The 15052-nt window shown below is 40.0% G+C and overlaps 1 protein-coding gene across 1 annotated transcript; it reads right to left on the bottom strand.

The window, feature by feature from the left end:
• Window positions 1-7395: 7395 nt before the first annotated feature.
• Window positions 7396-14984, bottom strand: zcchc4 (zinc finger, CCHC domain containing 4). The gene is made up of 13 exons (XM_057855909.1): window positions 14762-14984; window positions 14582-14691; window positions 12484-12569; window positions 12145-12417; window positions 11987-12058; window positions 11840-11912; window positions 8440-8590; window positions 8270-8370; window positions 8086-8207; window positions 7954-8029; window positions 7838-7889; window positions 7615-7753; window positions 7396-7550 (listed from the first exon to the last, which is right to left on the bottom strand). Exons 1-13 carry the CDS (start codon window positions 14847-14849, stop codon window positions 7484-7486), a joined length of 1410 nt encoding a protein of 469 aa, XP_057711892.1. The 5' UTR covers window positions 14850-14984; the 3' UTR covers window positions 7396-7483.
• Window positions 14985-15052: the final 68 nt, after the last annotated feature.

Genomic DNA, 15052 nt, shown 5'->3' with positions numbered 1-15052 from the left:
GCATCATCACCTTGTCCAATGCAGATTCTTGACTCTTGACAAGGTGATGATGCTGGAACTTTAGTTTGGTGCTGTTCCAGTGATATTTACAAAGATGACTGCCTGAAGAAAACATCAAAATTCCCTCAGTCCTCGATGATATGGGGCTGCATGTCAGTTAAAAGCACTGGGGAGATGGCTGTGGTTAAATCTTCAATAAATGCACAAGTTTACATTGAAATTTTAGACAGCTTTCTTATCCCTTCAATTGAAAATACTGTATGTTTGTCATTTTCCAAGATGACAACGCATCATGCCACAGAGCTAAAACTGTTAAAGCATTCCTTGGAGAAAGACACATCCAGTCAATGTCATGGCCTGCAAATAGCCCAGATCTCAACCGTACTGAAAACCTGTGGTGGAAATTGAAAAAAATGGTCCACAGCAAGCCTCCGACCTGCAAGGATGATCTGGCAACTGCAATCAAAGAGAGTTGGCACCAAATTGAAGAAGAATACTAATCAAGCCCATGCCTCAGAGACTGCAAGCCGTCATACTAATACAAACTAATTTCACAAATTGTATGAAAACGAAAACATCAAGAGGGGTTTTAATATCAAATTATTTTAATTTATAATAACATTTATCTTTTAAGAACTACAAGCCTTTCTACAGTGCCTTGCAAAAGTATTCGGCCCCCTTGAACCTTGCAACCTTTTGCCACATTTCAGGCTTCAAACATAAAGATATAAAATTTAAATTTTTTGTCAAGAATCAACAACAAATGGGACACAATCGTGAAGTGGAACAAAATTTATTGGATAATTTAAACTTTTTTAACAAATAAAAAACTGAAAAGTGGGGCGTGCAATATTATTAGGTCCACTTGCGTTAATACTTTGTAGCTCCACCTTTTGCTCCAATTACAGCTGCAAGTCGCTTGGGGTATGTTTCTATCAGTTTTGCACATCGAGAGACTGACATTCTTGCCCATTCTTCCTTGCAAAACAATTCGAGCTCAGTGAGGTTGGATGGAGAGTGTTTGTGAACAGCAGTCTTCAGCTCTTTCCACAGATTCTCGATTGGATTCAGGTCTGGACTTTGACTTGGCCATTCTAACACCTGGATACGTTTATTTTTGAACCATTCCATTGTAGATTTGGCTTTATGTTTTGGATCATTGTCCTGTTGGAAGATAAATCTCTGTCCCAGTCTCAGGTCTTGTGCAGATACCAACAGGTTTTCTTCCAGAATGTTCTTGAATTTGGCTGCATCCATCTTCCCGTCAATTTTAACCATCTTCCCTGTCCCTGCTGAAGAAAAGCAGGCCCAAACCATGATGCTGCCACCACCATGTTTGACAGTGGGGATGGTGTGTTCAGGGTGATGAGCTGTGTTGCTTTTACACCAAACATATCGTTTTGCATTGTGGCCAAAAAGTTCAATTTTGGTTTCATCTGACCAGAGCACCTTCTTCCACATGTTTGGTGTGTCTCCCAGGTGGCTTGTGGCAAACTTTAAACGAGACTTTTTATGGATATCTTTGAGAAATGGCTTTCTTCTTGCCAGTCTTCCATAAAGGCCAGATTTGTGCAGTGTACGACTGATTGTTGTCCTATGGACAGACTCTCCCACCTCAGCTGTAGATCTGTGCAGTTCATCCAGATTGATCATGGGCCTCTTGGCTGCATCTCTGATCAGTTTTCTCCTTGTTTGAGAAGAAAGTTTGGAAGGACGGCCGGGTCTTGGTAGATTTGCAGTGGTCTGATGCTCCTTCCATTTCAATATGATGTCTTGCACAGTGCTCCTTGAGATGTTTAAAGCTTGGGAAATCTTTTTGTATCCAAATCCGGCTTTAAACTTCTCCACAACAGTATCTCAGACCTGCCTGGTGTGTTCCTTGGTTTTCATAATGCTCTCTGCACTTTAAACAGAACCCTGAGACTATCACAGAGCAGGTGCATTTATACGGAGACTTGATTACACACAGGTGGATTCTATTTATCATCATCGGTCATTTAGGACAACACTGGATCATTCAGAGATCCTCACTGAACTTCTGGAGTGAGTTTGCTGCACTGAAAGTAAAGGGGCCGAATAATATTGCACGCCTCACTTTTCAGTTTTTTATTTGTTAAAAAAGTTTAAATTATCCAATAAATGTTGTTCCACTTCACGATTGTGTCCCACTTGTTGTTGATTCTTGACAAAAAAATTTAATTTCATATCTTTATGTTTGAAGCCTGAAATGTGGCGAAAGGTTGCAAGATTCAAGGGGGCCGAATACTTTTGCAAGGCACTGTATCTGTGGATCCCTTTAAATTCTCTTAGATTTAATGGAAAATTGCAGTACTAAATTTCCAGACGATGTGTTTAATGCTGTACTTCTCAAATAGTGGGGAGAGCCCCCTGCCGTTGGTGGCGCATGTATCTTCTGGGATTTTTTTTTTTTTTTTTGCCATCCTAGAACAACGTGTAATTGCACATCCACTCAGTGGGTGGCAGTGGCGCTCTCATTTTCAGAGTGTGCGCAGTATTTTTGAACACAACGAGCACACAGCAAAGAGCACTCACTGGAGATATGAAGAGCTAAGATGAGGAAATGTGATGGAGCGTATGTAGCGTTTGACTTTTGGCTTTTAATATAGTGGGAGACGAGGAAAGATCAGTCTGTTTACTGTGTCTAAAAAATGAGCCAAATCAATTAAGATGTCACTTAAAGACATTAGACCCCAATCACGTTGATGAGGTACTTTTTGTTGTTGTTGTTTTTCAAGGATTCAGTCTGCTTTGTTTCACAGTGTTGCATCAGTAAACCTGCGAGCACTGTTAGCATCATATAAGGTGGCATACCAAGTTGTTCAGTGCAAAATAACCTGACGCCATAGCAAAGGAGCTGTTACTGGCTGCAGCAAACAGAACAACTGTCCCTTTGTCCAATGACAATGTCGTTTTTGTTTTTTCGGTGAAATTGTTTGGCATATTGTCCTCATGAGTTAATATTGCTAATCAATTTGAATTATTATTTATTGATTTTATTACATTTTATTTTTCAGTATCAAAAGGTCAAAAAATGTTACTTCAATGTATTTTTACAGTTTGGATATGACTTTTTTTTTTTTTTTTTTGAAAATCAGGCAAATTGATGCGCTTCAAGTTTAACAAAAATAACCGAGATTAGTAATATTTTAACTCGCCTATGAGCATCCGAGGAATACATGCTAATAGAAGCGTCAATGTTTAAACGTAACTGCAGAGTTTTCAAATGTCCTGTAGAAGATTTTTAAAAATTGAGTAACAAGGCTCATGTCGTAGCTGTATCAGTACTTTCAGCTAATTTATTAACGCCTATTTTTGTGCGCGACATTTATTGTTTGTCCGCAACGGTTTGACTTTGGCCCTTCCAGATGGACACGCTGCCCCTCCCCCTTGTCCCGCTGGCAGTGTTGCCTTACTGCCAGATGGTTGCTGGTTCTCCCAGGAGAAGTCTGTCGGATTGGTTTCATCGGCAGGGACCCTCAGTCAGGAGCTCGGTTTCACGCTAGGAGTCCTTGGTTTGATTGAGCAAAATCCTCAAATGTATTCATCTTTCAACTGAACACGTTGAGAATTCTACATTGTGCCAAAGTTTGACGAAATCCAGACAAAGAAGATGTCAAACACAAGCAAACGTCACAGGAAGAGCACAAGAGATAGAGTGCTCATTCCTTGGAGGTTGGAAGTCATTTCCTGCCTACGCGTCTAGTCATAGACAAATTGATTGAATGCAAAAGCTTTTCCGGCACTTCTGAAATATTGAACAAAAACCACGCCCAATTGATTCCCAATCAATGAAGCTGCAACTTCAACCACCAATATCACAGTTATGGCTGCAGCTATCGGTTATTTCAGTAATCCATTAATCTATCAATTACCGTAATTTTCAGACTTTAAGCCGCTACTTTTTTCCCCCTCATTTTGAATCATGTGGCTTATAGTCCAGTGTGGCTAATTTTTTTATTTATTTGGGTTAGGTTAGGTTGACAGCGGCGTCATAAGGCTGCCATAAGACCATCATAATTATGACATGACGCTGTCATTGGCATTAATGAATGCTTATGACAAATGTCATTAAGTGTCATCTGGCAAATAATGTCAATGACTCTATTATGTCCAGCTCGGATCATTTACATCAATTCAAAAGTGAGATTATTTGCCGGATGACACAAAAAGTGTTACCAAATAACTTCACTAGCAAATAATGAAACAACTGGAACAGTAACTGAAGAAATAATTATGTCAAAATATGAATTTTGATTGTTATTTACATCTGTAGTGCTGCAATGCATGTTAGGAGGCATTTTGGACAACAACAATGTTGACAGCAGGTGGCACCAGAGGTTCACTGACTCCCTCAAGCCAAATGAAGCTTTTTGAAGCAATGAAACTTTGCAGCCAATTGGTTCAAAGCGGTTCACGGTGGTTCATTTGGTCTTATGACAGTCGTATGATGCCGCTGTCAAATAAAGTGTTACCGGTTAATATCGTTTGGTGTAAATATCCCATAATACAATGAGGAAGGCTGCGGCTTACAGTCTGATGCGGCTTTTCTATGAACACATGCCATTTTCGTGTCAAATTTGATGGGTTGTGGCTTATAGTCAGAAAATTACAGTAGTTAGTTCGGATAATCGAGTAATCGGATTAGGAACATTTAATGTATTGCAGAATAATTTTTTTTGAGATATCAAACAAAGGCTTGCTAAGATTGTACTTTCAAAGGAGCATTAAATGTGAATATAAAATAAAATGTATTTTTAGAATTGCTCTTTAAATGCATTTAAAAATACATTAAATTGAGGTTAGCTTCTAACTGTATGGGGAAAAATGTGTCTCAGAACAACAAAAGAACAATTAGCTTACTTGCATAGTAAAATTCCGCTAGCTTAAATGCTATAAAATTCTAACATTTTTTATAATGCTCTAAACCAATCATTCAAAACAGTGTTGTTTTTGGTAGCCTTTTAAATTTTCGTCCTAGTCTTAGTCTTTTGGACGATAATACTTATATGTCTTAGTCATATTTTAGTCATCTCAACATCTTTTGTTGACGAAAAAAGACTAATTTCATCTAGTTTTAGTCGAGTTTTACCAAAAATATTTTCGTCTGTAAATTTTTAAAAGAATGATTCCATAAATAAATAATGGTTTCCAACTATTTCGAATGAACATTCACAGACGAGCACGCATTGTAGCGTCGACAAGGACAGCGCCAACTTGGTGATAATACTCTTAGCAGGAAAACAGAACATTATTTTCAATGAATTATACCCATTTTGACGCCAAGAAATGTTTGTTAAAAAAAAAAAAAAAAAGAGGTCAGTCACCATTAGCATTAGCCTGATGCTGATGCTATGAGTTACATTTAGTTTGTGATGATCATAAAGCACAGACCTTTAAAGGCTAAAGCAACATTGTATATTCTTTCTGGCCAAGAAGGGCAAACAAATCTTACCGTGTGTGCAAACTGGAGTGACTGGAGATGATACTGGTTAGTCAGGGGGAGCAGCAGCACGTGCCACAACCAGACACTGCTACGATGCAGGCTAACTACACATTGTGTACATGTCACGGAAACTATGGCGCATTTTCGTCTCGTTCTTGTCCCGTCAGACAAAAACTGGCATGTGGCCCGTTATGTTTGTCTCCCAAAACATGTTTTAATCTCGTCATCGTCATGAAAAAGTTTTCGTTGACAAAATAGTTTCATTATTGTCATCGTTGACGAAAACAACACTGGTTTAAACACGTATTCCCCCCAAAAACTGCTAAATATACCTCTAAACTAAAATACGTATGCATAAAAGCTTATGTTGGTCTTAACAGGGAGCAGCTGGATTCCGCCATGTTAAATGAGTTATATTCACTATTGGTAAATACTTATATAGTGGATTTATCTACTTACCATGCCCAAAGCTCTTTATATTAGCACACATTCACACACCAATGGTGCTGCTGCCATGCAAGGCGCTGCTAACCCATTGGGGGCAAATTAGGGTTCAGTGCCTTGCCCAAGGGCACTTCGACAGTGGGCAGTCGTAGCCGGGAATCGAACCCCTAACCCTTCCGCCCACTATTGTCAGTAGAGTGAATCCACCCAAATCAAACTAAATGCAAACACTTTCAAAACAAACCATGACAAAGCCACTCTAATTAAATGAATCCTCAAAGCAGCAAAATGTTTCTTCTCAAAGTACGCGAGTTAATTGATTAATCGTACTAATCACAATATGCCGATCGATCGTGTCCGATCACGTCATTTTCAAAGTATCGGAATCGGCAAAAAAATATCGGACATGCCTTTTTAAATTTTTTTTTTTTTTTATTAAAGCGTTTTCTAATTGTATTTAACATTACAGACATAATATGTTACACTCATCCAGAGTCTTTAGTTTAGGCTTAAGGTAGGGTTATCAAATTTATCCCGTTAACGGCGGTAATTAATTTTTTAATTTATCACGTTAAAATATTTAACGCAATTAATACATGCGCTGCACGACCCACTCACGCATTGTCGCGTTCAATCTGTAATGGCGCCGTTTTACCTATATATAGAGCTAAAAGGCAGCTTAAAATGAGTAGAGTGAATTTTGGCAGCCTTTTTTTTAATTGGCTAAAGCCTTACAATCCCTCTCCCTACGATTAGAAATATCGTGGGGAGCAATGTGGGGAAGAAAGGTAGTAATTAGTCTTTTTCTTAACACCCTATGTTGTTTCCTAACGCAGAGAAGATATATCAATTGGTACCACTACGCACAGTCATGGTTGCACTTCCCATCATGCATTTGGGCAGAACAGTTAAATGGCTACAGTATCATTTACTGAAAGCTCAACAAATATACTAGATGGCAATATTTAGTCACAATATACAAAGTCACATTTTTCCTTTAAGAATTACAAGTCTTTCTATCCGTAGATCCCTCTCACAGAAAGAATGTTAATAATGTAAATGCCATCTTGAGGATTTATTGTCATAATAAACAAATACAGTACTTATGTACTGTATGTTGAATGTATATATTCATCCGAGTTTTATTCATTTTTTTCTTAATGCATTGCCAAAATGTATATGATCGGGAAAAATTATCGGGATTGATTGGAATTGAATCTGGAGCAAAAAAACAATCGGATTAGGAAATATCAGGATCGGCAGATACTCAAACTAAAACAATCGGGATCGGATCGGGAGCTAAAAAACATGATCGGAACAACCCTACTTTTGATCCAATTCGATAAACCTGTATTGCCAAAACAATCATATTATTCATAACATTCAAAATTAAACACTACTTTTATAAAACAATTTTTAAGTTATGTACCTTGATAATACATTTTAAAAATGAATTAACATTAACACCCTCCCTTGAACTCCCAGTAATAAGCACTGTATTGCCCTCCAGTGGTCAAAGATTCAAACTGCAACTTGACAAAAGTCGCCATTCATACAAGAGTTTTTTTTAATTGATTATTTCATTTTCTTTGCAGGCTGCTTTACATAAACACCGTTTCTTCTTTTGGACTTGGACCCGCCCCTGTGGAATAATAACAATTCATTTTGGAAGGTCAATTGTACTTTATAGTGAAATTTGTACTTGCCTGCTGACGCGTTTTCGCGGGCAACTTTTGCGTTTGTGTCCTAGACTGGCACAGTTGAAGCAACCCTCCTTGACTTTGCTTTGGTTACACGGGTGGTCCGGGAGGGCGCAACGGTCACATGACTGACAATGTCGCCACGCTTCGTGAAAACGAATAAAAAGATTAAATTTAAAAAATTGGGATTTTCGACTGGTTCGTGCCAAACCTAAACAAGCGCACTTACATGGTTTCACACATCGTTCACACAAAGAGCAGTGTTTCCATTGACGGCCATCCTGAAAGTTGAAAAAAAAAAAAATGTGTCCATTCTGATTTAAATAACATCTTGACGCATCTTACCTTGGAAGGGCAAACATTGCATGTCAAACAGTGCGTGTTGAGGGACCACACGTATCTCGCGCAAATGGCGCAAAACCTAGAAAGAGTGTTGTCAGTCGCAAAATCTTAGATTTCGGGAGAAGACCGGACTACCTGTAACCCTCGTCCTCTGGTAGGGCGATTTTAGAAGGAGTGATGTTGGTGAACAACCGGACTGGAGACTGCTTTCTTCCAGTCTTCCCGTGTTTGTACAAGGAATGGTTGTCATAGTCCACCTAGGACCCAAAAAACGTATTCATAAAGTTGTAAAAGCCAGAGTTGAGATTTCCGCTCTTACCTGGTAATCCAGCATAGTCAGAGATGGTAAACATTCCAGTATGCGAGGTTCAAAGAAATACGGGAAGATCCATATCATGGGGATGTCAACATTGCTGCTGTCTACACGCACGCAAATGCAAAGCAGTCAAATACTCTCCACTCTTTGCACTGTAATTTAAGTCCACTGACCGTCGCTTTGTAGTTCCCTCCATGTCTGGGAGATACGCGAGAAGCTTTTGGCTAGAGGTTTCACCAGGCCGCCGAACGGAGGGTCGGCAACCATCACCGCCTTCTCTCCATTTGACTCTCGGAGAAATGCACGAACCACTTCGCTTGAGGTCTAAGAGCAAACATTAGCACAGTACTTCTCAAATAATGGAGCAAATAAGTATTTAGTCAACCACCAATTGTGCAAGTTCTCCTACTTGAAAAGATTAGAGAGCCCTGTAATTGTCAACATGGGTAAACCTCAACCATGAGAGACAGAATGTGGGGGAAAAAAACAGAAAATCACATTGTTTGATTTTTAAAGAATTTATTTCCAAATTACAGTGGAAAAAAAGTATTTGGTCACCAACAAAAAAGCAAGATTTCTGGCTGTCAAAGAGGTCTATCTTCTTCTAACGAGGCTCCACTCATTACCTGTATTACTGGCACCTGTTTTAACTCATTATCGGTATAAAAGACACCTGTCCACAACCTCAGTCAGTCACACTCCAAACTCCACTATGGCCAAGACCAAAGAGCTGTCGAAGGACACCAGAGACAAAATTGTAGACCTGCACCAGGCTGGGAAGACTGAATTTGCAATAGGTAAAACGCTTGGTGTAAAGAAATCAACTGTGGGAGCAATTATTAGAAAATGGGAGACATACAAGACCACCGATAATCTCCCTCAATATGGGGCTCCATGCAAGATCTCACCCTGTGACGTCAAAATGATAACAAGAACGGTGAGCAAAAATCCCAGAACCACACGGGGGGACCTAGTGAATGACCTACAGAGAGCTGAGACCACAGTAACAAAGGCTACTATCAGTAACACAATGCTGATTGTCATTGTCCCCGCCAGGGACTCAAATCCTGCACTGCCAGACGTCTCCCCCTGCTGAAGCCAGTACATGTCCAGGCCCGTCTGCGGTTCGCTAGAGAGCCTTTGGATGATCCAGAGGAGGACTGGGAGAATGTGTTATGGTCAGATGAAACCAAAATAGAACTTTTTGGTAGAAACACAGGTTCTCGTGTTTGGAGGAGAAAGAATACTGAATTGCATCCGAAGAACACCATACCCACTGTGAAGCATGGGGGTGGAAACATCATGCTTTGGGGCTGTTTTTCTGCAAAGGGACCAGGACGACTGATCTGTGTAAAGGAAAGAATGAATGGGGCCATGTATCGAGAGATTTTGAGTGAAAATCTCCTTCCGTCAGCAAGGGCATTGAAGATGAGACGTAGCTGGGTCTTTCAGCATGACAATGATCCCACACACACAGCCAGGGCAACAAAGGAGTGGCTTCGTAAGAAGCATTTCAAGGTCCTGGAGTGGCTTAGCCAGTCTCCAGATCTCAACCCCATAGAAAATCTGTAGAGGGAGTTGAAAGTCTGTGTTGCCCAACGACAGCCCCAAAACATGACTGCTCTAGAGGAGATCTGCATGGAGGAATGGGCCAAAATACCAGCAACGGTGTGTGAAAAGCTTGTGAAGAGTTACAGGAAACGTTTGACCTCTGTTATTGCCAACAAAGGGTACATATTACCGGTACATAAAGTATTGAGATTAACTTTTGGTATTGACCAAATACTTATTTTCCACCATGATTTGCAAATAAATTCTTTAAAAATCTAACAATGTGATTTTCTGTTTTTTTTTCTCCACATTCTGTCTCTCATGGTTGAGGTTTACCCATGTTGACAATTACAGGCCTCTCTAATATTTTCAAGTGGGAGAACTTGCACGATTAGTGATTGACTAAATACGTATTTGCCCCACTGTAGTTGGGGGCAGAGAACCATACTTTTTTGCCGTATTAGAATAGAGTGTAATTGCACATCCATCCAGTGGGTGGCAGTGGCACTCTCATTTTCAGAGTGTGCAGCATTTTTAACCGAACAACAGCACACAGCAAAGAGCGCTGGAGATAAGAAGAGCTAAGATGAGGAAATATTACAAAGTTTATGTAGCGTTTAGCTTTCAATACACAAAGAAACAAGGAAACACCAGTCTGTTTACTGTGTCTAAAAATGTTTGCAGCGGACAGCAGGAAGCCAAATCAATTAATATATATAATTATTATAACATAGTGCTGCAGCGATTAATCGATTAACATGAGTATTCGATTAGGAAAAAAGTATTCTAATTTTGTTGCTTCGAATATTCGTATAATTAAATTGCTTTTGTAATGATTTATTTTGAAAGTGTTTGCATTTCATGTTATTGATTAAGGTGGATACACTGCCCTCTGGTTGTCTCATTTCACATGGCTGAATCCAACTGCTCCCTGTTAAGACCAACGTTTTTGTTTGAGCTCATGTTTGAGCTGTTTTTTTGTGGGTATATGTGTCTGAAACATTTGGTAAGAGCATGGTAAAAAAAAAAAAAAGTTAGCATTTCATAGCATTTAAGCTAGCAGACTTTGGCTCGGTTAGCCAATTGTTCTTTTGTTTACATAAATCCTATTTTTTAATTTTTTTTTTTTTTTTTTTACGGTTTGAGGCTCAGCTCAGGTATTTTGATTTTTCCTGTTCCTGAGCCGATTACTCGATTATTCGAACTAACTAGTTCGTCGATTAATCGACTACTAAAATAATCGATAGCTGCAGCCCTAATATAATATAATAATAATATATGTCCACTAATTGAATGACACCTCTTTTATATCTTGAGGGGGTCTGTTTCACTCTCATTGAAATATATTTTTTATGCATCTTTAATTTAGCTTAAAGGTATATTTAGCAGTTATTTGTGGGTATACGTGTTTGTTTAAAGCATTATAAAAAATGTTATGTCGTTTGATTAGAGTGGCGTTGTAAATATTTGTTTTGAAAGTGTTTGCATTTAGTTTTATTGATTTGGGTGGATACACTGACCTCTAGTGGCAATAGTGAATATGACATAACTCATTTCACATGGCTGAATCCAGCTGCTCCCTGTTTAGACCAACATAAGTTTTTGTTTGAGGTAATGTTTTCTTATGCATTCATAATTTAGTTTAGAGGTATATTTAACGTTTTTGTGGGGATATGTGTTTGAACTATTTAGAGCATTGTATAAAAAAAATGTTAGCATTTTATAGCATTTAAGCTAGCGGACTTTTGCTATGCAAGTCAGCCAATTGTTTTTTTCTGTTGTACGTAGATCCACATTTTTTTTTACAGTTTGAGGCTAAGTTCAGGTATTTTAATAGATTTTTAAATGCATTTAAAGCAATACCAGGTAACTTTTCAACCTTTATATAACCCCACACCATAGCAAAGGAGATGATACTGCCACAGAAAAAAAATTTCAGAAGAGACTGAATTACCAGCTGTTCGCTAAACTCCCATAGGGCGCTTGCTGTTTATTTTGGGCCACCACTTGTTTCTTAATTACCTGGCTGTCGAAGAAGTGATGATTGAACATGTTGTAGTGGCAGAATTCATTTTGACTATAGAATTGCCCGTATCTGAGAAGAAAACAGGAGATTTATTTTTTTAGGTCAACAATAAGGTCTATTTTTCGACTTTTTCAGTTATCCACCTAAAGTCAATGTCCAGCAGTAGACTGGTCATGGCTCGGGATTTTCCATCCGTCTTGATCAGCTCGTGGAGCCTGGAAAGAACGCCGTCTGTCAAGCTACACTCTCATTGTCCGACTCCTGCCTCACTCAAAGATACTGCAAGTTTGGCACTGTTCACCTAGGTGTTCCCACGCAGAGCACCTTGTTGTAGCCCAGGTCAGTGAGGGTGCTAAGAAGGAAGCGGGCGGTGCGCTCGGTGAACAGATACTGCGCATGGCTCTTTTTGTTGTCCAAGGGACGCAACAGTCCGCTTGGCCTCCTCAATTGCCGGATTGCCACGGGAACTTGAGCGTGGGTGCCGTGCGCCATCATCTCGTCAGGCAGGAGGAGGAGCTGGCAATCCTGACAGAACTTCATTTGGTCCGGTGCGAGAGCGAGGAACTGTTGAAACCTGGAGGGATGCCAAGGAAGGAGTACAATTTTTCTACCAACTCAGATCAAAACAAGTTGAACTAACCTGGCACTGTACTGTTCCTGGCTGAATGGCGGCAACTTTTTCCGTTGGTTCTCCGCTTCCCTGGACATCTTCCTGACCTCAGAGACCTTCGAAGCAAGCAGATCATTCATTGACGCTCTGAATCCATTAGTGCGGCAACGATTAATCGGACAACGAGTAATTCGATTGGAAAAAAGATTCGAAATTTGCTGCTTCGAGTATTTGTTTATTTAAAGTGGGGTTGTAATGGTTTGTTTTGAAAGTATTTGCATTTAGTTTTATTCATTTGGATAGCTGCACTGCCCTCTAGTGGCAACAGTGAATATGACATAACTCATTTCACATGGCTGAATCCAGCCGCTCCGTGTTAAGACTAACTTAAGTTTTTGGTTGAGCGAATATTTTTTTAGGCATTCGTACTTTAGAGGTATATTTAGCCGTTTTTTTTTTTTGTGTGGGAATATGTGTTTGAACTATTTGTTAAGAACATTGTAAAAAAAAAAACAATTTAGTATTTTATAGCATTTAAGCTAGCAGACTTTTGCTGTGTAAGTTAGCCAATTCTTGTTTTGGTGTACTTAGATCAGAGGATGATTTGTGCTGGATCCTGCCGTAACAGGATCTGGCACCTCTTGATTTTGGCCTCCCTGTGTTCCGGGACTTATTTGGGCAGATCCTGCACCTCTTGTGTGACATAAAAAAAACTTTGGAAATTTGCGGTATCTGGGGAGCAAGCAGCCAGGATCAAACGGTATTTTAACATGCCAAAAAGGCAGTTGCATTTACTGTCTTTTTTAAAAATGAAGGAAGATGGTTCAAAACGAGCTGCAGCGATCATGCTAACGGGTGCAGCAGGATACTAGTGCCGCAGCAGCTAGCTAGGTTTACGGACAGCCAGCCAAGCCGGGGCAGGAGGCTGCTACCGTTGCAGCAGCTGGTCAGTTTCAGCGCCACCCGGACTGGGGTCCAGCTACAGTACCAGCAGTTAGCCAGGTGTACCACAAACAGCCGGAGCAACAGGCCAGTACCCTGGCATCAGGTAGCCCGGTAGAGCAGCCGGAGCAAAAGGCGGGAACCGGGACATCAGCTTGCTTACAGCAAGATTCAGAAGGAGAGGAGAGCACACTGAACGGAAAAGAATGTGGGACATCCAGCGACAGGTCAGGGATGGGATGCACAACTGTTTGGATAGCACCTCAGTTCAAGGTAAAGCCGACTTAGTACCAGCACTCTCGTACCACGAATGACGTTAAACAACAGCATCAAGTGTACTATTGTGATTTATAACTGACCACAACATTTAAATCTGCATAAAATGTGTTCATAATGTGAGCTAATTTGCTGTCAAACTTAAGCTTTCTGTTAGATTTAATCTTTCACAGAAAGTAGTTGCCTCTGTTACTCTAAACCATGTTGTCCTCGCAACCGTAAACAAACTGCGGTCTTCACACTTAACCTCGCCGATGTGAGGAGAAACTTGAGAAACTAATTGATGGCTGTGTACTATAAGTACCATCTTTGGTTATATGGGCAATTGCCCGTGCTGTGCAAAGTATAGCCTAAATAATTATAATTGCTGTCATAACATTTATACCATGGATATTATCTGAAATTGAGGCTTGTAAGTCCCACAGCATGGGAAGTGGGCATTTGCGTGTTGATTTCAGCACCATTTTCTGCGTATGTTGCGGGACCTGTGCCCGTCTTGTCATCCCTGCGCTGTCATATGTACTTTGCGTTCTGGCACCTGATGATTTAAAAATTAAGCACTGACTTGGAACTTAATTTATTTATTTAATAATGTTTGAAGCTCAGCTGAGGTATTTTAATTTTTTATGTTCTTAATCTTATTACTCGGTTATTTGAACCGTAGACTTCACAACCTAGGTTACAGCTTTCGTAGTTCTTCAAAAATCCAAGCTTAAATCCGACATGAGTGTGTGAGGTCTTCGGCTATTACTAAATGAAGCTTGGCCCCCTATGATAAGGCGTAACACAAAGAATGACGAAGTGTCAGGTCAATAGATTATGAAGTCTGTGTTCGAACTAACTAATTCATAGATTAATCGACTACTAATATAATCGATAGCTGCAGCCCTAGAATCCGTGACCTCCCTACCTTTTCGTCCTCCCACTGGAAAAAGCTACATTCCTTCCGGTCTCTGCAAGCCGAGCACGCGTAAAACCTCTGTCCTCCTTTACCTTGTTTCTCAAACAATAAAGTTGGTCCTGCAAACGAAAAGTTTCAGATTTACCTCAAGATCCTGCTCGATTAGCTACGTCTGGTGTTTGAACCTACCATGTGGACACCGCGGCGTTGATGTGTCATCATCCTTCAGAATAACTTCGTACCCCAAGCAGGAGTCATCTAGCCCGGTTGTATCCATGCAGTAAGTGTGTGATTATTTACAAAAATGTAATCTGTTTAAAACGATGAAGCGATCGCTGAGCCGAATGCGCTTGGAATCACTTCTGGTTTTAGAGGCGTTGCCTTGCCTGTGATTGGACAGCAGAAAAACCCGCCTCCTTTGTTTTTTTATTATAAAGGTTCCTGAAATTGTAGTCCAAACACGAGCCGCGCTATGCAAAA

Source organism: Corythoichthys intestinalis, chromosome 13 (assembly GCF_030265065.1).
Source record: "Corythoichthys intestinalis isolate RoL2023-P3 chromosome 13, ASM3026506v1, whole genome shotgun sequence".
NCBI classification, from domain to species: domain Eukaryota; kingdom Metazoa; phylum Chordata; class Actinopteri; order Syngnathiformes; family Syngnathidae; genus Corythoichthys; species Corythoichthys intestinalis.
This window is presented reverse-complemented; position numbering and strand designations above follow the sequence as displayed.